Raw genomic sequence first — 22,524 nt, 5'->3', positions numbered from 1 at the left:
GGAGGAGGAGAGGAGGAGGAGAGGTGGAGGAGAGGTGGAGGAGGCCTCGAACGAGCCCATCTTTTGGTTCTTGAGCAGCTTTTGCGCAATCACGAGCCGGAGCGCATCCGAGCAAGACGCCATCGTCATAAAGAGCACCCCGATGAGCGAAAAGTTGACCTGCTCACACGGCTTGCGCGTGTGAACCAGCGCCGTCCTCGTGAGCTCGCACTCCGATGACACCCAGAAGGGGGGCTGGCCTGCTCACAGCGCCCTTCGTGAAGGCGGCGTGCATTGTGTCGCATTGCCGTGCAGTGAAGTCCAGACGGCTCGCCTCGCCCGCCGAAGCGATGCACGTGCACACCGACAGCCCGAGTACGCACCGGATGACGCGGTTGGACGGCCGCTCCACACCTGTTCACGGCCTTCGTGTCTGCTCGCCGCATCCACCCTCTCTTTCTGCCCAGTTGGACGGCCGCTCAAAGCCTGCTCACACGGCCCATCTTGCTGGCGCATTCCACTCTCTTTCTGCCCAGTTGGACAAATGCTCGAAGCCTGCTCACACACGGCACGTCTTTCCGGATGACCGTCCCCCGTCGCGCTACAACCGGCGGCTCCGCGCCGAGGCAAAAGAGGAAGCAGATCATGTACGCCGGCGAGAAGGCCTTCAGCATCTGGATGAAGGCCACGGTCAGGTAAAAGTACGGGTACTGGCCGAGCACCAGCGCCAGCGCCGAGACGCAGCCGAGCACGAGCAGCGTGGTGGCGCCGATCTTGCGGCCTGTCTCGAGGCTCTCGCCCGTGATGAAGACGACGACGGCGGCGCACAAGGCGGTGGCAACCTGCGGGGTGAAATGCCGCACCTCCAGAGCATCGAACCCAGTGTGGGTTCAGTCCCGTGGGTGGTGTGGTAGCAGTGGGGTCCACCGTGCCCGGTGAAATGCGCCGACATCAGGGCGGGGAGACGGTACTGTGCAGTGCATTCGTAGCACCGCGTGAATGTGAGGGGCTACGAGTCCAGCCAACGCGGCCGAACACGGCTGAACAGAGTCGAGTGCGTGCCCCCTCGAGCGCTAGTTGGGATGCAAGAACACGTACTCCGCTCCTAGGCTGCGCTGCCAGATATGGGGGAGATACGGGGGAGATATGGGGAGATCTTCTGCTTCTAGGCGTGGAATACCTGCCCCATCGCAGACACCATCACCGGGTATCCGAAGCCCTTGTCCTTCATCAGGATCTTGTTGGCCATGATGGCCACGGGGGAGGCGATGAGGTAGAGCATCGTGTACAGCAGCGTCACCAGCACGCTCCGCGAAAGGAACCGCTGCGCGCCTGCGCGGTGATGAGTACGCCAACCTTAGGGTATTGTGCGGTATTGCGCAGTGCCATTCAGAGCACCGCGTGCATACGGGGGGGTACGAACACAGTGAACACAACCGAATACGGCGGGGTACAGTTGAATGCGTGTCCTCCTCGAGCGCTACTTGGGATACACGACTGCGCATGCACATTGAGGTAGGCAGCGAGGGCGGGACCGGTGACGGCGGCGGCGAGGGCGGTGGTGAGGGTGGGGGCGGCGAGGGAGGTGGGCTCGGCGGCGAGGGGGGTGAGGGAAGCGGTGAGGGCGGGGGCGGCGACGAAGGCGGCGAGTGCAGTGGTGAGGGCGGGGATACAAGAATGCGCATTCCGCGTCTAGCGCTGCGCGCAGTACGCGAAGATGAGGAAGAAGGAGAAGGCCTGACGGGTTAGGGTTAGGGTTAGGGAGGAAGAAGGAGTTGGCCTGTCGTGCGCAACTCGACCCGTGAGTGATTGTGGACGTGTGGAGGGGGAGAGGAGGCGGCTCAGAGAAGGAGGGCGTCCTACGCGAGGGAGCGACGGCGGGAGATTGCGGGAGACTGCGGGGAGATTGCGGGAGATTGCCCATTACCTACGCCAGGAAGCGAGCGTCCGTCTTTTGAGGGCACGGTCAACGGCGACAGGCGAGGGCGAGCAGGGGCGAGATTGCCCAGCCAATCGCGGCGAGCGGCCCGAGATTGTCCATTACCTACGGTTAGGGTTAGGGTTAGGGTTGGGTTAGGGTTAGATTGACCACGCGGTGCTGAATACGCCAACATGAGGGCGGGAAAACGGTATAGCGCAGTGTCTTCAGAGCACCGCGTGAATACGAGGGAGGCGACGACAGCTGAATGCGGCCGAGTACAGCTGAGTCCGTGTCCTCTCGAGCGCTACTAGGAGTACACGAATACGTACTCGGCTTCTAGCAGCTTCTAGGCTCCATGACCAAGTCGTGAAACTGCTGCAACCTCAGCCGCTTCGCCAGCGCGGACTCGCGCCGGTCGACGCCGCCGATGCTCGGCGCCCGCGCCACCACCGAAGGCTTTAGCGGCACCTTCCACTCCTCCTCCCCCTTGGGGCGCACCTGCAGGGAAGGCTCCGGGAAGGCTCCCGGAAGGCTCCAGGGAAGCGCCGCCCGGGCAACACGCCGCCGTCGGATCGGCCGCGCACCTCGCCGTGGGAGTGGGAGCGCGTCCCGCCGCCGCCGTCCGTCGCCCGCCGCGTGGAGCTGTCCGGCGCCGCGTGCACGCTGCCGCTGTGGCTCGCCTCGGGCGTAGCCCCGCCCTGTTCTCTGGCGACCTCCGCAGTCGACGAGGCGTCGGGGTTGAGCCTGCGCTCCTCCGCCACAGCGGCCGCCGCCTCCGCCGCAGCGACTGCCGCCTCAGCCGCAGCGACTGCCGCCTCCGCCGCGAGCGTCTGCGCACCGGTTGACGCGCGCTCCAGACCTAGGTGGTCGCTGCCCGCGACGCTCGGAGCCGTGGCGCCGTGTGCGCGGAGCAGCGCGAGCAGTGAGAGGAGGGCGAGCGCCGGGACGGCGAGGCGCATCGCGCGGCCGCCAGTGAATGGCCGGCGAGCCCGTGCTTTAGGCGCTCTCGCTCCTGCGGGGCTGCGAATTCTGCCGGCGGTCGGCACTCGGTGCTGCCTCCCGCGGCGCCGCTGCGACTTAGCGCGTGTGCGTGCTTGTGCGCTTTCTTTGGCGACCTGGAGCCGCCCGCGGCCGCTGCCGAAGGCACCAGTCGCACGGACTTCAGCTCGGTACACGCGCTGCCGGCCGGTGGGCCACGCTCTGATGGACGACGCTCTGGTGCCCTAGACCAGCGCCAACCCCAACAGAGCTCTCCCGGCCGGCCGCTGCGACGCGACAGCCTGGTCCCCGAGCCTCCTGCTGCTGCCACGGCCCGACCTCCAGGCACAAGGCTCGCCTCGCAGCAGCCCGAGCAGCAGCCCGAGCAGCAGCCCGAGCAGCAGCCCGAGCAGCAGCCCGAGCAGCAGCCCGAGCAGCAGCCCGAGCAGCAGCCCGAGCAGCAGCCCGAGCAGCAGCCTGAGCAGCAGCCTGAGCAGCAACCCACCTGTGCCTCCGCCTTTGCCTCGACCTCCTCCGCCCCCTCCACCTCCGCAGCCGCCGCCCCTGCCTCTGCCGTCTCTGCCCTCTGCTGCCGCCACTGCTCCTCCTGTGACGCAACGCCATTCTGTCGCTGTCCTTGTCGTACCGGTATCAGCCTCTCTAAGAGCATCCGGGACGACTCCACCCTTCATTCCTGCTGCGCTGCCGCGAGCTACGCTGGGGGCTATGTCGCGCGTGGCGCTGCTGGCGGCTGCGCTGCTTCCTTTGCGGGCGTCGTGCACACCTCAGTTACAGTAACCCAAAACAACCTGACGTGGGGACCCGCGCCGGCATCCAAGATGGTGCCAGAGGCTGGCCAGAGGGTCCCACATCACTGCAACGGTAATGACACTGACATAGCTCGCCGTACTGCTGGCCACGCCATGGCGATCCACTCTCGCGGCGTCAGCGGCTGAGCAGCGTCGCAGATGCTGTCGCAAAGGCCGGTCGGGGCCGCATCGGTGAGCTGACCCAGCCGGAAATCTCGACGACAACAGAAGATAAACGCATACCAGATCTTCGACTGCGCGCTGACCCACGTGTCTCCGTGTCGGTAGAAGAAGCGAGGCAGTCGAAAGACGAGCGCGATGCCGTCAACGACGACACTCGGCTCGGCTGCATCCACCGCCACCACGGCAATCGCAACGAAGAACGATAAAACCGCACGAGAACCACAGCACAGAATGGCACCGCAAGCGCCAGCGTGGACGAATGACGTCTCAAGCCAACGCAAGCCTGCATCTGCGACTGTATCTGGTAGGCGCGGTAGCGGTAGACGGGCGAGCCACAGCTGGCAAGATGCGGATCGACATAGACCTTGCTCGAGCCGCGGCGAGCCGAAAGTGGAGCGTGTCAGGATCGGCGCCTCGGCTGTGAACTGACCTCGCTGTGAATGTCACCGCCGTCACAGACACTATTGTCCATGAATGGTAAGACTGATAGTAGAGTAGAATCGGGTCGAGCGACCGGCCCAGTCGACCGTCCCCTCCCCTCAGCAGAGCGGGCGAGAATCCTAACGGATTCACGCCTCCTGCAAAGGAATAAAATAGACGGCCTCCTGTCAGTACTGACAGGAACGCCGTTTAGGGGTTAAAGCCGTACCTTGAACAACACGGGAGAAGAACTTTAACACGTTTACTGGGAGGGTGAGGGAAGGAACTTAGAAGCCCCAGCGTATTTCGAATCGATTCATGCATGTGGTTGGATGCCGGTTGCCGCACGGAGGCCCCTGAGGCTCTCTGCATGCGGACGCTCGGAGGTGCAGCTCAGCTGAGACGCGTCTCTCGCCCCCCGGAGGCTCGCGCCCCCACTGTATCGCTGCGCCTCACACGCTTGGTGTCACATCGCGATGTCGGCATCGCCCTTGGCCAACGCCTACTCGAAGTAGGCAACCTCTTAGAAGGCGCCCCGGCCTTGGCGCCGGGTGGCCAGGTACAGCCACATGAGACATCACCTCATTTCTCGGCTACTCTCGGCTACTCTCGGCTACTCTCGGCTACTCTCGGCTACTCTCGGCTACTCTCGGCCCATCTCTCGGCTACTCTCGGCTACCGGCATCTCTCGGCTACTCTCTCGGCCCATTTCGGCTACTCTCAAGCCTCGCAGGCCGTGCGGAGCCGCTTGAGGCACTTTGCGACATCCGTCGCGGTCGACTTGGCCGCCATCTCCGCGACGCCTGCGCACGGGGAAGGTTCCGAGAAGGTTCCGAGAAGAATCCATTGAGAGGAGCGTTGACTAATAGCGCTCTTGAAGAGGAGCGTGTGGTCGCAACGGATTGAGTACAAATATGACCAATTAATTAAGTGATTGGCGCCTGTGCACTTAAAAAGGAACGTTGATTAACAGCGCCTTTGAACTTGGTAACGGATTGAGTACAAGTATGACCAACTAAAACTAGTGATTGGCGCCTGTGCACTTAAAAAAGGAACGGTGATTAACAGCGCCTTTGAACTTGGTCGCAACGAATTGATTATTATTAGCTAATTGATCGAGTAATTAGCGCCTGTGCACTTGAAGAGGAGCTTCGTCACCCACCAGTCGAACCCGCCTGCAGGGGGCAGCCTTCACTAAGTAACTCTCCCTGCCGTTGCTCGTTGAGCGACGTCCGAATCTCGACGAATCTCGACGAATCTCGACGAATCTCGACGACTCGACGACTCTCGACGACTCTCGACGACTCTCGACGACTCTCGACGACTCTCGACGACTCTCTGCGCGCCGTTGAGCGCGAAGTCGCACGCGATCGAGACGGAGCACGAATTCGGGCCTGTTGCCATCATCACGGAGACTCGTTAATTCAGCTCGGGCCAAGCCCCCTCGATCGGGGCGGAGCGCGAGGGTGTGGGCCGCCGGTCGGCTCGACGACAAACCCGAGGACCTTGGTGTCCCCTCGCACGTACTGCACCTTCTTGTTCTCCGAGCCGTCGACCTGGGGTCAGCGCGGGGTCAGCGCGGGGTAAGGGCGGGGGTAAGGGCGGGGGATTACTGACTCCTCCCTGAGTACTACTACTGTGAATGGTTAATCAATAAGTCATAGTGTTAACTCATCGTGTTTTTCGCGCACCGGCGGGATATGCGACGAGACGACACCAGTAATTGTGAATCAAAATCTCGTTATTAATTAACTAATTCGCACCGGCGGGATGTGCGACGAGACGACACCAGTAATTGTTAATCAAAATCTCGTTATTAATTAACTAATTCGCACCGGCGGGATGTGCGACGAGACGATCGAGTGGCAGACGATGGTCTTCGAGTACCTTCCGCGAGATTGCGCGAGATTGGGCCGAGCTTCGGCCGAGGTCGTCTCTTCGGGCGATCGACGCAGCTAGACCTCGGCTAGACCTCGGCTAGACCTCGGCTATCTAGCTCTCTCGGCTAGCTCTCTCGGCTAGACCTCGGCTAGTGAGATCTCGGCTAGACCTCGGCTAGACCTCGGCTAGACCGCGGCTGCCTTTTGGCTAGCTCTCTCGGCTCGCTCTCTCGGCTCGCTCTCTCGGCTAGATCTCACTTGTTTGCGATGACGGACGTGTCGCGCGCAGAGGTGGCGGCGGCGGCGCCTAAAAATAACTCTTTAAAAGAACTCTGAATTAAAGAGCCACTTTTGCGTTCGCGCGGGCGTGGCGGCGGCGGCGGCGGCGGCGCCTGATCAAGTATAGAACTGGCTGCTCACTCCAAGGCCGGGTGCCTCTCGTTCGGGCGTGGCGGCGGCGGAGGCGGCGCCGAGGGAGGGCGGCGCGAACTTGATGTGCAGGATGCGGCAGGTTGGCGTGTACCTGAGTCGGTAATCAATGACTCGTTCATTGCTAATGAGAGCTTAATGTGCAGAGTGCGGCGCGAGCGGGCACGTACCTGTTTCATTAAATCATGAGAGTATTCGCTAGGTAGAGCTTAATGACAGGCAGAGGCGGCGAGCGGGCGCGTACCTGTTTCATTAAATCATGAGAGTATTCGCTAGGTAGAGCTTAATGACAGGCAGAGGCGGCGAGCGGGCACGTACCTGTTTCATTAAATCATGAGAGTATTTGCTAGGTAGAGCTGAATGACAGGCAGAGGCGGCGAGCGGGCACGTACCTGTTTCATTAAATCATGAGAGTATTTGCTAGGTAGAGCTTAATGACAGGCAGAGGCGGCGAGCGGGCGCGTACCTGTTTCATTAAACCATGAGAGTATTCGCTAGGTAGAGCTTAATGACAGGCAGAGGCGGCGAGCGGGCGCGTACCTGTTTCATTAAACCATGAGAGTATTCGCTAGGTAGAGCTTAATGACAGGCAGAGGCGGCGAGCGGGCGCGTACCTGTTTCATTAAACCATGAGAGTATTCGCTAGGTAGAGCTTAATGACAGGCAGAGGCGGCGAGCGGGCGCGTACCTGTTTCATTAAACCATGAGAGTATTCGCTAGGTAGAGCTTAATGACAGGCAGAGGCGGCGAGCGGGCGCGTACCTGTTTCATTAAATCATGAGAGTATTCGCTAGGTAGAGCTTAATGACAGGCAGAGGCGGCGAGCGGGCGCGTACCTGTTTCATTAAACCATGAGAGTATTCGCTAGGTAGAGCTTAATGACAGGCAGAGGCGGCGAGCGCGTACTCGTGGATGACCTCGTGAGACCCGACCAGACTCTTCCAGATCTTGCAGACGGTCGTAGCGCGCCTAACTCATTCTGAGCTGCCTGTTAACTGAGGGAGGCTCTTCCAGATCGTGCGCAGGCAGTCGTGGCGCGCGCCCGTCCCAGAGGAGGTCCATCGCCTGCGAATTGGACTGGCTGACTAACTTATTTATTAAGAAACTGTGAACTGGTAGGAAGGTGATGAACTAATGAGACAACCATATCCGCCCCAAAGCAGCTCCATCTCCGTCTCTTGCGCGGGCAGGCGATCTCGACCCCTCGTCTCGATCTCGCTCCAATCTCGCTGCATTCTCGCCGTCTCTTTCGGGCAGGCAATCTCGATCTGGGCGAGGAGGAAGAGGTCGCCTAGTTCATATTAGAAAGAGTGGAGAATTAACATTGATTCGCAGAAGTGATCTGGGCGAGGAGGAAGAGGTCGCCTAATCAATCAATACTCATCTCGCCAATTGACAACTAATAATTGATGACGGGCGAGGAGTGGAGCAGCTCGCCGTCCGGAGACACGTCGTACTTCGCCTTGACCCCGGCCACCGCGTCGGCGCCTGAGATGGTATAAATTCATTGAGGTTAAGACTCCTTCCTTCGCCTCTCCACCCCCGCCACCGCGTCCGCGCCTGCATAAACACAGCAGACGTAAAGAAACCGGGCAGAGCTGCCTGGCGATGGGGTACACAAAAGGAACGCGACGCGCCTAAGATGGTATTCACTGGAATTAAGAATCATTCCTTCGCCTCTCCACCCCCGCCACCGCGCCGGCTCCCGCCAACAATCGACTAACCCCCTCCGAATACTAAGTCCTTCCGCCGGGTCCATGCCCCCGCCCAACACAACGTCCATGCCCCGCCCACACACAATGTCGGCGCTGCTCCCTTCTCGACTGTCCAGCAGCAGCGACATGTGGGGAGGTAGGCGCGCGAATGCGATGCTCGGGCTGCCGCACTGATCTCCCCCTATCTCCGCATATCTCCGCACATCTCCCCACATCTCCCCACATCTCCCCACATCTCCCCACATCTCCCCACATCTCGCCATATCTCGCCATATCTCCCCATATCTCCCCATATCTCCCCAGATCTCCCCCTAGGCGCTCCCTTCTCGTCCACCAGCATCGACCCCGGGAAAGCCTCGAAGTTGTCCGCAAGGTTCACGAGGGCAGACTTGGAGTCCGCGAGCGCCTGAAGTAATCAGTTGATGACTGATTAATCATGCGTTAGTGTGTCGAGGTTCACGAGGGCAGACTTGGAGTCCGCGAGCGCCTGAAGTAATCCGTTGATGAATGATTAATCATGCGTTAGTGTGTCGAGGTTCACGAGGGCAGACTTGGAGTCCGCGAGCGCCTGAAGTAATCCGTTGATGAGTTATTAATCATGCGTTAGTGTGTCGAGGTTCACGAGGGCAGACTTGGAGTCCGCGAGCGCCTGAAGTAATCCGTTGATGAGTTATTAATCATGCGTTAGTGTGTCGAGGTTCACGAGGGCAGACTTGGAGTCCGCGAGCGCCTGAAGTGATCAGTTGATGAATGATTAATCATGCGTTAGTGTGTCGAGGTTCACGAGGGCAGACTTGGAGTCCGCGGGCGCCTGAGGTATCGATGAATCAATGACGAGTTAGAATGGTAATTCGTGACTGTCGCCCGAGGAGGAGAAGGGGCAGTCGGCGAGCGCCTCAACGTCCGACATCGCCTGCGGGTAGAAGGTAAGGTAAGGAGAAGGAGGAGGAGAATGAACTAAATGTGATTTCTTCATTCGATTCGATAGGACGGGCCGCATCTAATAAATAACTAAAATAGAGGAGTAATTAAATACATGAGATTCATCGCCTGGTAGAAGGACGACTCCGGCCGCATCGCGAACCCTTGCGACTTCTCCGGCGCCGCGCCCTAACGGCAAGTTGAGGCAAAGTAAGGCAAGGTAAGGCACGGTAAGGTAAGGAAACTAATGAGCGGTGTGCGTTGTCTCCAAAGTATACAACAGGCGGGCCCCTGTTCCTTTCTACCCATCAACTAGTTCAGGAGTGACCGTCCGTTGTGTATGCACTAACTTGCGTGCCTGCTCCTCCTCGCCGCTGGCGATGGCCTTGGCGAAGTCAAGCATCGAGTTCCGCTTCGCCTGAAGACAGAAGAAACGAATGATTAATTATTAATTAGCGGCGAGGTCAAGCATCGAGTGGCGCTCGCCTGGAGAAGAAAACAACCACTAGAAATCTCCGAATCTCCGCGATACAATCTCCCGCTGGCGCTCGCCTTGGGCGTCAGCGACCAGTCCGGCTTCGGCTTGGCCCTGCGGCGAGAGGCGTGTGGAGCTCTCTCAGGCCGAGCGAGCATCAGTTGCACAGAAGGAGGAACTGCCGCCGCGGCGCGTGCGCGCGGTGTGTGCGGTGATATCTTACTCTCGGTATGTGTGGCAGCCGACCTCGCTGGGTCTTGCGCGAGTGTCTGCGTGTCTGTGTGTCGCTCCAGGGCGTGCCGTCCTCTCCTGTCCCGCGTCCACCCATACCGCGCTGGTGTCGGGAGACATGCATCCACACGAGCGTGTCTCTGTGTCTGTGTCGCTGTGTCCACACGAGGCTCCCATCGCTCAGACCCCATCAGAGCCTGTGTCTGTGTGTGTGCACAGTCACGGTGTGTGGCGCGCGTGTCTCTGCTCGAGCTCAGTCTAGGGGCGGCGTCGAGGGAGGCGCGAGCTGCCGAGGAGATGGAGGGAGGCCCGCCCGACGGCGCCCCACGGCGTGAGATAGCGCGCCCGTGAGATCGTGAGGCGCGGCAGCCGGGCGGCGGCGGGCGGCGGCGGTGATTTGGCGGCACGGCGGCGGTGGCAGGGCCTGGTGTTCGCTTACCCACCCAGCGGCCTCCTCTCTCTTCACCCAAGCATCCCCGAGTGCGCTGCGCCCGTCGCACGAGGCGCTGTGTGATGCGGCGTCCTAGATGCGAATGCGAGGAGGCGAGGGCGCGGCGGCGCGCTCACTTCGCAGCGGCGTGGAGGCTTCCCTTTGCCGACATGGCGCGAGACGGGGCCTGTGGGCGACTTGTGCGCTGCTCGAGGTAAAGACCGTCGACCAGGTCAAGACGCTGTCGAGCAGCGAAATAAATGATTTACCTGGGCGCGCTTCTTAGCTCCCCGGCTTGTTTGTGTCTGTGTGTCGCTCGTGCGTGTCGTCATCATCTGTCCCGCGTCCACCCATACCGCGCTGGAGACCAGTCCGAGCCCGACTGTTTCCTCGCCTTTCTTCGCCTTTCTTCGCCTTTCTATCCATCAACCAAGCAAGAAATGTGGCACCAGAGTGATTTGGGCTCGGCAGCTTCTCAACCAATCGGTCCTGGGCGTGAGGTTAATGACCGCACTCCAAGTGCTCCAAGTGCGCCAGAGGCTTGCCAAGTGGACACTGGGGATTGATTCACTGGAAGGCGAAGAACAGCCAGGCTCGGACTGGACATGGACGCAAGGCCAGGGGAGAGATGACGGCACACGCTGGAGCGACACACAGACACACAAACTCACAAGACACACAGTGATTTTGTGTGAGCTCTGTGTCTTGATCTGCTAAACAAACCTAAAAACAAGAAACACTCGCTCGCGGACCCCCCCGGGGGGACGCGTCCATCGACGGTTGTCTATCCAACGACCGATGAAACGGAAAGTCCCTCGCGACCGGGCCGGCGCCGCGCGCGAGTAATGCGGCCCACGTCCGCGGCGACGGGTGCCGCGCGGCGTCGGCGACGACGAGAGAGGCGGCGCGGGCCACGCACGCTGCCGACCGGGCCGCATCTGCAGCCATTGCCAAGGAGGCCGCCGCTGCAGAGGTGGTTGCGGGATCGGCCGTGGCGGCCGAGGCGGCGGCGCGGGCGGCAAGGGCGGACGCAGCAGCGGCGATCGCGGCGGCGGCGCGCGACGCGGAGGAGCGAGAGGTTGACGCGAGGCGGCAGCTCGACCTTTCAGAGGTGACGCTCGGGGGCGGTGCCCTCCGGGCGGTGCGTGCCACAGCTCGCCTGAGGCGAAGCGCGTGTGTTGATAGGCAGAGGCAGCGCGGCTTGGGCAGCAGCTGGAGAAGGCGCGCCGCGCCGCGCGAGTGGCGGCGAGGCAGGCAGCGGCAAAGATGGCGATCCCTGACGTGCCTGCTTCCGAGACGGAGGAGGCGGAGGCGGAGCTGGACGTAGCGATCGCGACGGCGACGAGGGCGGAGGCGGCCATCGCGGAGACGCAGAGGGACATGCTAGCGGCCCGCCTCGCGGCGGCGAGGGAGGAGCACGAAGAGGCGCTTTTGGCCGCCGAGCGAGCTGAGCAGAGCGCAGAGTTTTCCCGAGCCGAGGCGGATCGCGCGGCGGCGGAGGCCATGGCGGCGATGAGTGAGACGTCGGGGCTGCGAGAGGCGCTCTCGGATTTGACGACAGACGTTGCGGCGGCGAGAGTAGAGGTGGAGGTGGTGCGGCAGGAGGCTGCGGCGCGGGCGGCCGAGGCGGCAACGGCGAGGGCCGAGGCGGAGGCCTTGCAAGAGGAGGTGGTTGCTCAGGCCTCCGAGACGGCGGCTGCGCGGTCGGAGCTCGAGCTCCGGAAGGAGGAGGCGGCCGTGGCGCGAGGCGAGCGCGACGCGGCCTTGCACGAGGCTGCGGCCGCGTCGGACGACCGGCTCCGTCGGGCGGCGGAGCAGGTGAGGCAGGCGAAGAAGGAGACTGCGGCTGCAGAGGCGACGGCTGCGGAGGCGCGGGCGGCGCAACGCGACTTTAACGCGGCGGTCGTCGCCGCTGAGGAGCAGCAGGCGACCCTCGCGGCGGCCGTGGAGGCGGCAGAACAGCGGGCCCGCGACGCGGAGGCGGCCGCTGCGGCGAGCCGCGACTCAAAGGCGGTGGCTGCGGCAGTCGCACAGCTCGCCGAGGCGGCGGCGGCGGCGGCGGCGGCGGACGAGCGGGCGGCAGAGGGCGAGGCGGCGGCGGCAGCGATGCGCGAGGAGTGCGACGAGCTGAGGGCGGCGCTGGAAGAGGCGCGCGTTGCGGACGCGGATCTTCGGCGCAGCGCATCGGAGGAGGCTGCAGCGCTGCGGCGCGAGGTGGATGTGGCTCGGAAGGCGGCGGAGATCGCTCAGGCGGCAGAAGCGGCAGCGGCAGCAGCTGCGGCCGTTGCATCGCCGACTGTGGCGGCGGATGAGGCCGCGATCGCACACGGCTCGATGAGTCACGCCTTTGGGGAGCACAGCGAAAGCCGGCCCAGCAAGCTGGACGAGGTGCTCCGTGGACTGGAGGAGACCGTCGAAGGCGGGCTGTTCTGCCGTGCCCCAGCGCCAGCCTTGCCCATGCCAACTGTCGCGCATAGAACTTAGCTCGCCAACCCCTACTTGCACCCCTCTCCAGGTCCCGGATGTGGTTCCGTACCGGCGATTCTGCAAGGTTCCGCCCACCTCGTCCCGCCAGCCGGCCGCCTCCCTTGCAACAGGGAGACACCGTCACAGCTTGCAGCCGCGCAACCCCTAACAGCCTAATAGCCCCACAGCACCGCAGCACCGCAGCACCGCAGCACCGCAGCACCGCAGCACCGCAGCGCCATGTGATTGAGCAGTCGCTGCTTAGACCATTTGTCTGTACTGTAGCCACGCAATACGATGAGCTACGACCCCACGCTGCCGCCCGAGCCGGGCTACAACCAGTTCCGCACCACCAACCAGCCTCGCACGCCTAGCGCTAGGTCTGACACCCGACCGCCCCCCCCTCCCTAATATTAGCCGGTAGGAGCACATTTTGGCCGGCTAATGTTAGGGAGGGGAGGCCAAAAAACGCATACTTTTGTCCACCTACCAGGGTTAAGTAGGACGCCTACTAGACGCACTCTAATCCAGAGACGCATTCGGTAAACAAAGATGGGGGGGTCCCCCCCACAGACGAGGCAGCCCGTGCCTGTTGGTGTACCCCCGAGTTCATTTTGAGAAGAGATGTGAAGAAGATCTAAAATCTCTCTCTCAATGTGTGTGTGTGTGTGTGTGTGTGTGTGTGTGTGTGTGTGTGTGTGCGGTGTGTCATGGAGGCAACCGATGCGAGTCAACTGGGTGTGTGTCGAGTGTCGTCGTGGTTTCGTATCAAGAATTGTCACTCACACACACGAACACGATTCGACAGGCAAGGCGCGTGCGAGAAAAGAAAAGAATTTACAGTAGGAGAGCCTGCCGGAGAGCAGGCCCAATAGCGCTGCCTCGAGCAGCTACTAGCTCGGGATGTGGTCGGCCATCACGTCGTGCTTGAGCTTCATCCCCAGCGTGCCTGTTAACACAGCCTAGATTGTTATCAGCATTAAGAAAACATCTCGGCTGTATCGCGGCGAGGGTGGCGCCGAGGGTGGCGCCGACGCCGCGCAGCGTCGCCTCCAGCACCTGTTCACAGCTGCAGCTGTGAAGAGACGCCGCGCGCACACACACGGGGCGCAGCGTCGCGCTCTGAGCGCCTCGCGTACGTGGAGCTCCGACGGCTTCCTGTTGCCAATCACAAGAGTCGTCAGCATGATTGTTCACCTTTGTCTTAACGCTCTCAATCGCGCGGATCTCCGACGGGCTTCCGTTCACCTGTAGCATCACTATCAATATCGATGTCGCTGAGATAACGCGGGGCTATGTCTCCGACGGCGACCTGGATGATGTCTCAACTGCACCTCGGCCACATCTCGGCTATATCTCCGACGGCTTCCTGGGCGGCACAGAGAGGGCGCGCGCGGCGGCGAGGTAGCGCGAGGTGCGCACCTGCAGTAAACTCAAAGCGGACGGCTCTCTCACAGACAGAGATGGTAGCGGCGAGGGAGCGCCAGAGGTGCGCGCCAGTACGACGGCGTGCTGCGGCAGTTTCCCTCGCTGCAGATCTGCTTCTTTCGGGGTGACGGCGCCTGATAGTCATTAAATTCATCGTTGACTATTCATTGAAGCTCCTTTTTTAGCTTCTTTTGGGGTGCCTGTCAGGAACGACGAACCACATTACGGATGAAGCAAATCTCCGCTCTTGCGGGGGGTGGTGGGGGGGGGGGGGGGCTGTTGTGAACCATTAATTAACCATTAGTTCTCACGCAGAGCACCCCTCACTGCAAAACAGCCTCCGTTAAAAAAAGGGGGGGGGGGGGGGGAAGGGGGAAGGGGGGGGGGGGTGGCGCACCGTCGGCGTGGCGCGTCAGCAGGAAGAAGACGTTGGTGTCTGGGAACTTAAAGTGCCACCCGCCGCGCTTCAGCACGGCCAGCGCGCCTATTCACAGCTGCAGGTGTGAAGAGACGCCGTTCACACCAGAGCTGTCCTCTAGCTCCTCCTCTCGCCTGTTCACAGCTGCAGGTGTGAAGAGACGCCGTTCACACCAGAGCTGTCCTCTAGCTCGTCCTCTCGCCTGTTCACAGCTGCAGGTGTGAAGAGACGCCGTTCACACCAGAGCTGTCCTCTAGCTCGTCCTCTCGCCTGTTCACAGCTGCAGGTGTGAAGAGACGCCGTTCACACCAGAGCTGTCCTCTAGCTCGTCCTCTCGCCTGTTCACAGCTGCAGGTGTGAAGAGACGCCGTTCACACCAGAGCTGTCCTCTAGCTCGTCCTCTCGCCTGTTCACAGCTGCAGGTGTGAAGAGACGCCGTTCACACGCGCCTCGCCGCCGCCGCAACGTCCTCGGCTGCATCTAGGCTGCATCTCGGCTGCATCTCGGCTGCATCTAGGCTGCATCTCGGCTGCATCTAGGCTGCATCTCGGCTGCATCTCGGGTGCATCTCGTCTGCATCTCGGCTGCATCTCGGCTGCATCTAGGCTGCATCTCGGCTGCATCTCGGCTCATCTCGGCTGCATCTCGGCTAGCTCGCGCCCTCTCGCAGCACCACTCTGTCCGAGCAGACGAGCACCTGTTCACAGCAGCAGGTGTGAAGAGACGCCGTTCACAGCGCGAGGCTCCGTCCGAGCAGACAAGCACCTAACACACGACCCGTGTGAGTAGGCTTCTGAGCACTGATGACTTAGTGTGTTGTCCGAGCAGGCGAGCGCCCACGCTGGCAGCGGGTCCGACGCCGCCAGTCCTCGCGCCTGATCCCATAGCATGGTACGCTTCAGGACGCGAACTCCGACGCCGGCTGTTGGTTCCGTCGGCGCCGCCTTAAGTCCAGCCTTGCTAAACGTGAGTGGTTGCCTCGTCACTCCGCCCGCCGCCGCCCAGCCCTCGGCGCCTACGCCGCTCCGGTATGCCACATTACGCTTTGGCGGTGCATCTCCTCGGCGCCCGCCACAACCCGCCCGCCCGCCTGACTAAACAGTGCTACTATGGTTGCAGCCCCCATGACTTCTCTTCCACCTGGCGGTGCGATTGGTATACCTCCCGCGGGGAGATGGGGAGATATGAGGAGATACGGGGAGATATGGGGAGATGTGGGGAGATATGGGAAAATGGGGAGATACGGGGAGATACGAGGAGATATGGGGAGATATGGGGAGATATGGGGAGATGTGGGGAGATATGGGGAGATACGGGGAGATATGGGGAGATATGGGGAGATATGGGGAGATATGGGGAGATGTGGGGAGATATGGGGAAATACGGGGAGACATGGGGAGATATGGGGAGATATGGGGAGATATGGGGAGATATGGGGAGATGAGGGGAGATGTCAGCGTGCTGGCGGCCCTCTGTAGCACCAAGTGCAAAGGAAAGAGTGGGGAGATATGGGGAGATATGGCCAGGTGCAAAGGAAAGAGTGGGCTGGTATGATTGGCTATGACCCGTCTTTACTTCCGTACTCAGCCCGCGCGCCTCCGCCGACAGGCGCTGCCGGTCTCGCTTCAGCAGCGCCGCCACCGCGCCGGCGTCCTGCAGGTAGGTAGGTAGGTAGGTGTTACCCCACACGGTCTACTGCAAAGACAAGGAGGGCCCACAGCACACACACACCAAGAGTGCATGTGCTGCACTGGACATCAGAGGGCCAAGGGTTGGATCAAGCAGTGGGAGCGCCGGCGTCCTGCACCGGTAGTTAGTTCACTAACCATGACGTAGTTAACTATTCTTTCGCCTCCGCGCTCGTATCCTGCCCGCGGGCTGAAGACTGTTCGTGTTCTTCTCCACAACCAGTCATCAGCAAGTTAACGTGTTCTCGTGGTCATTAGCACTGCGTGCTCTCATTGGCAAGTGGCTGTTCATTCTCACTCATTAATAAGTGGCTGTTTATTCTCATTCATTAGTAAGTGGCTCATTACTCACTCATTAGTCTCCTGCTCGCGCGCTTTGACGAACCCATATCCCCCCATATCTCCCCATATCTCCCTGTATCTCCCCACTCCTGCTCGCGTGCTTTGACGAACCAGTCCAGCTCGGAGGCGTCCCAGCTTTCCTGCGAGTCCCTCGCGTCGGCGGCCGTCCCCTCGCCTACCAATTGTTAATGACTAGTTACTGATCACGAACGCATCCCCTACGGACTCGGGACGGGGGCCGCCCCCTCCTATCAGTTGTTAACGATCAATTAATTGACCACCCATGGACTCGCGTCGGCGGCCGCCCCCTCGCCTGTTCGGTACGTGGTTAATGATTAGTTATTGAGCACCCATGGACTCGGGCCGGGGGCAAATCCCCTGCGCCGCCTCCTCCGACCAAACTCCACCCAGTCACTCCATCAACACCTATTACTCAGTTAATGATAGTGACTGGAGCCGCCACCACCCAAACACCAACATCGCCTCCTCCTCCTCCTCCTCCTCCTGCTCCTCCGTCTCCGCCGCCTCCTCCTCCTCCTCCTCCTCCTCCTGCTGCTGCTGCTGCTCCCCATTCGCCCCCTGCTCCTGCTTCCCCACCTGCTCCTGCTCCTGCGCCGTCGTTGCTGCACACGCCGTCCTCCCGAGTCCGCATCAGAAGCGCGTTCTCCCCTGTGCACTCCGAGTGACGCGCAACCGCAGTGACGGCGGCGGTGGTGGTGGTGGAGGGTGGCGGCGGCGCGTTGGCGGCGGCGGGGTCGGCGGCGGAGGCGACGCGGCTGCCGCGCCCGGGCGATGGCAGCCACTCGCTGATCGACACGGACGACCCCTCGCCCTCGTCCTCCTCACCCTCGCCCTCCTGCCCTGCCGCTGCCTCCTCCTCCTCCTCCTCCTCGCCCTCGCCCTCCTGCCCCGCCTCGGCCTCCGCCTCCTCCTCCTCCTGCTCTCCCTCCGCCGCCTCCTCCTCCGCCGCCGCTGCTTCCTCCTCCTCCTTCCCCGCCTCCGCCTCGCCCAACCCCTCCTCCTCGCCCCCCTCCCCACAGACGCCCCGCAGCAGCAGCTCGTGAAACCGCCGCCCCACCGCCGCCGAAGAGAGCTCGGCGCGTATGCGGCGGGCAGCAGCCTCCCGCGTCGATGCTGACAACTCTCCAGCTGCGACCCTGCGCAGTGCGTCCGCGGTACCGGCCACACTCGGCGTGGCGGCGAAGCCGTCGCTGAGAAAGCTGCGCTGCACAAACGGAACAGAGAGGCCATGCCACGTGTAGTCCGCCATAGCGCCGAACGCGGTGGTGACGGCGGGTGTGCCAACGCGCTGCGCCTCGAGCAGCGGCAAGCCGAACCCTTCGCTCTTCGATGGCATCAGCAGGACGTCCGCTGCTGCCAGCATCTCCCACGAGGCACTCCAGTCCAGCACCCGGTCCTCCACTGTGAAGGAGCCTGCTGGCAGCCCTGCGGCCCGCAGCAGCCCCGCCAGGCTGATTGCGGGGTCGGCGGTGTGTTGCTCCGGCAGCCCGTTGCCCTCGGCAGCGAGGATGTGCGCGGTAGACATCACTTTGAGAAAGAGGTGCGCCCCCGCCACCGTCTCTCGCAGCGCCTTGAACGCCAGCACCGCCACATCCAGCGCCTTTCGGTTCACCGCGTCGTAGTTGCCACAGTTGACCAGCGCGACAAACGCGGCGGTCGGCATACCGTGCTTGCGGCGCAGCGACGGGCGGAGCGCGTCGATCCCACCGAGGCCATCCCCGTAGAAGGCCTCGTGCAGCCCTGGCGGCGGCTCCGCCACATGCGGGATGGTGCCGACCCATTTGCTGGCCGGGTCAAACTCACCGCTCTCGGCCGGCGACTCGCGAAGCATCTGCTCCGCCTACGTGCTGAGTGCGTCAACCTCGGGGCGGGAGGACGGTGTTGTGCAGTGTATTTGGAGCACCGCGTGAGTACGAGGGGCTGCGAGTACGGCTGAATACGTGTCCGCTCGAGCGCTAGTGGGAACCGATGAGTACGCCTTGCGCTTCTAGGCTGCTCTGCCGACGGCGCCAGCGCAGCGATGGCGTCGAAAGCGGAGAGCGCTCGCCTGCGTACCGGGCGGGTGTCGGTCAGATATTGATTGATTCATCATCAATTTAACAGCGCGCGCCTACCGGGCGGGTGTCGGTCGCAGCTTTCGGCCGTCTCAGGCCATCTGTGCGTGTTGCCATCTGTGCGCGCTAGCCCCGCGGCGTCGGGTGTGCTGGAGCCCCTCGCCGGTGTGCTGCGCGTGGGTGCCTCCGCTCAATGCCTCTTTATAAATTAATAAGGAGTTTCGAATTAATCAATTAAGGCGCGCGCCGCTGCGACGGGACAAACGCGTCAAAGTGCGACGGGAACCAAAAGACGGAGTAGGGCCGGGTGCGGTCCACGTCGCTCAGCACCTATTCACAGCGCGGCGAAGCCAGCTCACACTCGCGCGGCCGACGAGGTAGCCTCGGCACTGTCTTGATGGCGAGAGGTGGGGAGATATGGGGAGAGACGGTCAGAGATGGAGAGATGGAGATACGAGGAGATGTGGCGAGATATCGCGAGATGCCAGGTTTGCGTCGAGCAAGAGGATCACGGCGTCGATGGCGTGTCGTCTCGCCGCCGCATCGACGGCCGAGACGAGGACGCCGTTGCCGCGGCCCCAGTACGCCTCGGGAAGCGGCACGTCGATGAAGCCGAACCGCGACGAGCGGGCGGCGGTGGCGGCGGACGGCGCGCTCTCCGTCGGCAGTCGGCCGTCGCCGCCCGCTGCGAGCAGCGACGCCTCGGAGAAGGTGTAGACTCTGTCCGGGTCGGGGAGCACTCCGGGCCGAAACGCCGCGTTCCACACCACGGCGTAACCGAGGTCGACGAGGGCGGCGCCGAGCGTCGAGAGTTGGCTCTGGTAGGCGCCAAATCCCCACGGCCACGCGGGAGCGATGAGGAGCACCCTCAGTTTGCCGTCGCCGCCGTCGACGCACGCGGAGGGAGGATTGGAGGGCGCGACGCCGCTAACCGCTGCGACGGCCAGGGAAGGCGAGAGGAGGGCGGTGAAGAGCAGCAGCGAGCGAGCGAGCGCTGTCATCGAGCGGGTGCCGGGCCGGCTACCTCCTGTATCGGGGTTATGGGGGGTTTCGAGGTGTGAACGTGAACAGAGTAGCCAGATCGCTGTCGATCGTTACGGCACGCATGGGGGGCCTCCCGGACGTATGATCCTAGCCCAATAAGCTCCACGGAGCAGATTTGGATTTGTGACAGAATTAAATGCACTGCCCCTACACGGTACTAACGATCGTAGTTTTGGGGGCGGCGCCCCTCACGGCACCACACTGACGCAGGACAGCCCGAGATTAGCCTAGCAGTGACTGGGAATCGCCTGCCGGTCGGCTTGGCACGAGCCAAGCACTTGGGTGGCCGTCAACCGAGTCCGAGCGGCGCCTGAGGTGGGTGCCACGGCGTCCGCACGAAGGCGTGGCGGGGTGAGGAGCCAGGGGTGGTGAACACCTCCCCGACGGGCGCGCGGCGCGCCGGATGGTCCGCCGAGGCCGCCGCCGCCCCGGCGGCGGCGATGGGGGCGGCGGCGCCGATCCGGCCGGCGTTTGTCGGCTCCACCTACAGAAGAGCAGTCTCTGTGGGTCGACGATACTAACTCGGTAGTAACGCTGAGCGGTGCTGTGCGACGCCGCGTCGTGCGCGAGGCGACCTCCTGAGGCTACCTGAGCTGGCAATGGATGCCACCAGGACGCACGGCTAGCAGGAGCCAGTCGGGCATGCCCTGCTGTGGAGCAGAGCCTGCTGGCGCACCGGCGATACTAACTCAGCGCGCCGCGAGAGGCGAATCTGGGCGACTTTGGAGGCGCAGTTCTCGAGGTTGCCGTCGACGATTGATGTCGGGTAACTTGTCACTGCCGTCCGGGAAGCTCTTCTCTCAGCAGGCCAAGCGCCGTGGCATCGCGCCGCTCGCAGCGCTGTCGCGGCGCCGAGAACCCCCAAAACTCGCGAGACCTCGATACTAACAAAGACTACGATACTGGGTCAAGAAAAAGATCGACGCGACTTTGCCACTAACACGGCAAAGAAGACAGGGTGGCCCGCCACAACGACCCCTGGAATTGCGACTCGCCGCTTTCCTCCCGCTGTGATTCTGTGTGAGCTCTGTGTCTTGATTTGCCACGACCCCGCCAACGGCGTCCTGCGCACCGAGGAGCAGAACGCGCTCTTCAAGCAGGGGCTGGGCTGCCTCGGCACGCTCTACTCCCACCCGCACACTTGGGTGCTGCGGCTGACCTCCTTCCCGGACGGCCACAAGGCGGAGAACCAGGCCGAAGGCACCAACGTGGCCAAGTACTTTGACCGCGGCTGGTGCTACACCGAGCAGAGCTGGGCTGGCCTGACAAAGGCCTGGACCCTCTCGCTCGACCTCGGCAAGATGCGCGCCGGCGTGGAGTACGACTTCGTCAACCTCATCACCGACTGCATCCAGGACGGCGGCCGGCGCCCTCCGCTGCTGCCGTCTGCGTTCGCGGCGGAGCTTGAGACGAAGAGCTTCACCAACGGCAAGGACGACAAGCCGCTGGTGAAGCGGCTGTACGAGGCCGCCTTCAAGGAGCAGTTTGGCAAGGCGACCGTGCTGGGCTACGGCATGCTCGGCTGGGGCGACGCGGAGGCGGCGCAGCTGGCGGAGGTCCTCGCGAGCGGGGCAGCGCCGCGGCTCGAGACGCTCTATCTCGGCGGCAACAAGATTGGCGACGAGGGCTGCAAGGCGCTGGCCGCCGCCCTCAAGGAGGGGGCCGCCCCGAGCTTGAAGGCGCGAGACGCCTCCCCCCCTCGCCACACGCCCCTCCCCCGCCCAATGCTCATCGCGCCTCCCGTCGCGTGCAGAAGCTCGAGGTGGGCTACCCGAACAAGAAGCAGCCTGAGCTGGTGGCCGTGTGCGAGGAGCGCGGCATCGACCTCTGCTGAGCCTCTCCAGCCCCGGCCGGGTGGCGAGGGCGCGGGGCCCGGCGGGACCGCCGTGCGAGCTCGGCAGAGAGCGTCACAGACCGGCACGGCCGCGTGTGCAGCTAGTCAGAGTCACCCACAATCATGCACAGATGAACCTTCATTGCTTGCGCGTTGCCCAGATGTGTTGTGGCTTGTGCGCATTGGCCATATTGCCATTCATCTTTGGCGCGCGTGCGCGCGGGGGAGGGAGGCCGAGGGGCGAGGGAGACGTGGCGTACCAACACTCTACAAACCAGACTTTTTGTAATCGTACCAGACATCGGAAAGAGAGGGGGGAGGGCGAGGAGGTGCGCTGCAGCGCGCGGACCGGCACCGGCACCGGTGCGCCGGGAGGGTGCCGGTCGCTCGGTCGTCATCGGATAACGACGCACCATCCTCCCGCGTACTCGTCGCGTATGTGTACTCTCGAGTGACCTCGCATGGTGTAAAGCCGTGGTGTGTAGCCTCACGCCGCGCGAGGCAGCAGCTCCACCTCTCCCGGGCTGGTGGGGCGGGAGGCCCGCTCGAGCCGCGACAGCTGGCCTATTGAGAGATGGACGAGAGTTACTCCGAGAGACTCCCAGGACGTGTCAAGAGCCACCGAGCCTCGAGCTGTGAATTAAGGGAAGGGGGCTCAACCCGCTTTGACTGGGAGGGGAGATGTTCGAGGAGCTTCGACCACATCTTGTCCACATCCCGTCGTCCTGCGCAGTAGTCGAGTCGTTAAGAATTTAGCGCGCCGCTAAGTGAATGTTGTTCCTCGGCGGGGAAAGGGCTGGAGGAGGATGGGGGGGGGGAGGGAGGGGGGGGGGGGGGGGAAAAAAGGGGGGGGGGAAA

General features: G+C 62.7%; 5 protein-coding genes across 5 annotated transcripts in view; 1 reads left to right on the top strand and 4 right to left on the bottom strand.

Annotated features, from left to right (window-relative positions):
• EMIHUDRAFT_224067 (hypothetical protein) overlaps window positions 1–2,859 on the bottom strand; it is a gene marked incomplete at both ends in the record, with an annotated part of 5,813 nt that extends 2,954 nt beyond the window's left edge. The window contains 7 exons of the mRNA XM_005791288.1: window positions 94–159; window positions 248–393; window positions 476–821; window positions 1,160–1,286; window positions 2,283–2,386; window positions 2,485–2,603; window positions 2,739–2,859. Coding sequence (XP_005791345.1) covers window positions 94–159; window positions 248–393; window positions 476–821; window positions 1,160–1,286; window positions 2,283–2,386; window positions 2,485–2,603; window positions 2,739–2,859 — 1,029 coding nt within the window. The remainder of the gene's footprint in view (window positions 1–93; window positions 160–247; window positions 394–475; window positions 822–1,159; window positions 1,287–2,282; window positions 2,387–2,484; window positions 2,604–2,738) is intronic.
• Window positions 2,860–4,507: 1,648 nt separating this feature from the next.
• Window positions 4,508–10,528, bottom strand: EMIHUDRAFT_454547 (hypothetical protein). The gene is made up of 18 exons (XM_005791287.1): window positions 10,509–10,528; window positions 9,788–9,824; window positions 9,594–9,653; window positions 9,365–9,424; window positions 9,210–9,227; window positions 8,636–8,720; window positions 8,037–8,087; window positions 7,841–7,890; window positions 7,642–7,664; window positions 7,506–7,568; window positions 6,641–6,693; window positions 6,429–6,477; window positions 6,126–6,177; window positions 5,768–5,846; window positions 5,637–5,684; window positions 5,421–5,465; window positions 5,017–5,093; window positions 4,508–4,792 (listed from the first exon to the last, which is right to left on the bottom strand). Exons 3-18 carry the CDS (start codon window positions 9,636–9,638, stop codon window positions 4,757–4,759), a joined length of 834 nt encoding a protein of 277 aa, XP_005791344.1. The 5' UTR covers window positions 9,639–9,653; window positions 9,788–9,824; window positions 10,509–10,528; the 3' UTR covers window positions 4,508–4,756.
• Window positions 10,529–10,875: 347 nt separating this feature from the next.
• Window positions 10,876–13,248, top strand: EMIHUDRAFT_109142 (hypothetical protein; the record flags this gene model as incomplete). The annotated part of the gene is made up of 5 exons (XM_005791286.1): window positions 10,876–10,899; window positions 11,327–11,512; window positions 11,557–12,759; window positions 12,887–12,922; window positions 13,123–13,248. The coding sequence occupies 5 exons, from the start codon at window positions 10,876–10,878 to the stop codon at window positions 13,246–13,248; spliced, it is 1,575 nt and encodes a 524-aa protein (XP_005791343.1).
• A 358-nt stretch (window positions 13,249–13,606) lies between these two features.
• EMIHUDRAFT_454545 (hypothetical protein) lies at window positions 13,607–17,833 on the bottom strand. The gene is made up of 10 exons (XM_005791285.1): window positions 17,218–17,833; window positions 17,101–17,139; window positions 16,803–16,888; window positions 16,280–16,336; window positions 15,520–15,558; window positions 15,344–15,380; window positions 14,663–14,749; window positions 14,293–14,399; window positions 13,977–14,085; window positions 13,607–13,786 (listed from the first exon to the last, which is right to left on the bottom strand). Exons 1-10 carry the CDS (start codon window positions 17,363–17,365, stop codon window positions 13,731–13,733), a joined length of 765 nt encoding a protein of 254 aa, XP_005791342.1. The 5' UTR covers window positions 17,366–17,833; the 3' UTR covers window positions 13,607–13,730.
• A 1,189-nt stretch (window positions 17,834–19,022) lies between these two features.
• Window positions 19,023–19,789, bottom strand: EMIHUDRAFT_224061 (hypothetical protein; the record flags this gene model as incomplete). The annotated part of the gene is made up of 2 exons (XM_005791284.1): window positions 19,023–19,118; window positions 19,301–19,789. 2 exons carry the CDS (start codon window positions 19,787–19,789, stop codon window positions 19,023–19,025), a joined length of 585 nt encoding a protein of 194 aa, XP_005791341.1.
• Window positions 19,790–22,524: the final 2,735 nt, after the last annotated feature.

Source organism: Emiliania huxleyi (assembly GCF_000372725.1).
Source record: "Emiliania huxleyi CCMP1516 unplaced genomic scaffold EMIHUscaffold_114, whole genome shotgun sequence".
NCBI classification, from domain to species: Eukaryota; Haptophyta; order Isochrysidales; family Noelaerhabdaceae; genus Emiliania; species Emiliania huxleyi.
This window is presented reverse-complemented; position numbering and strand designations above follow the sequence as displayed.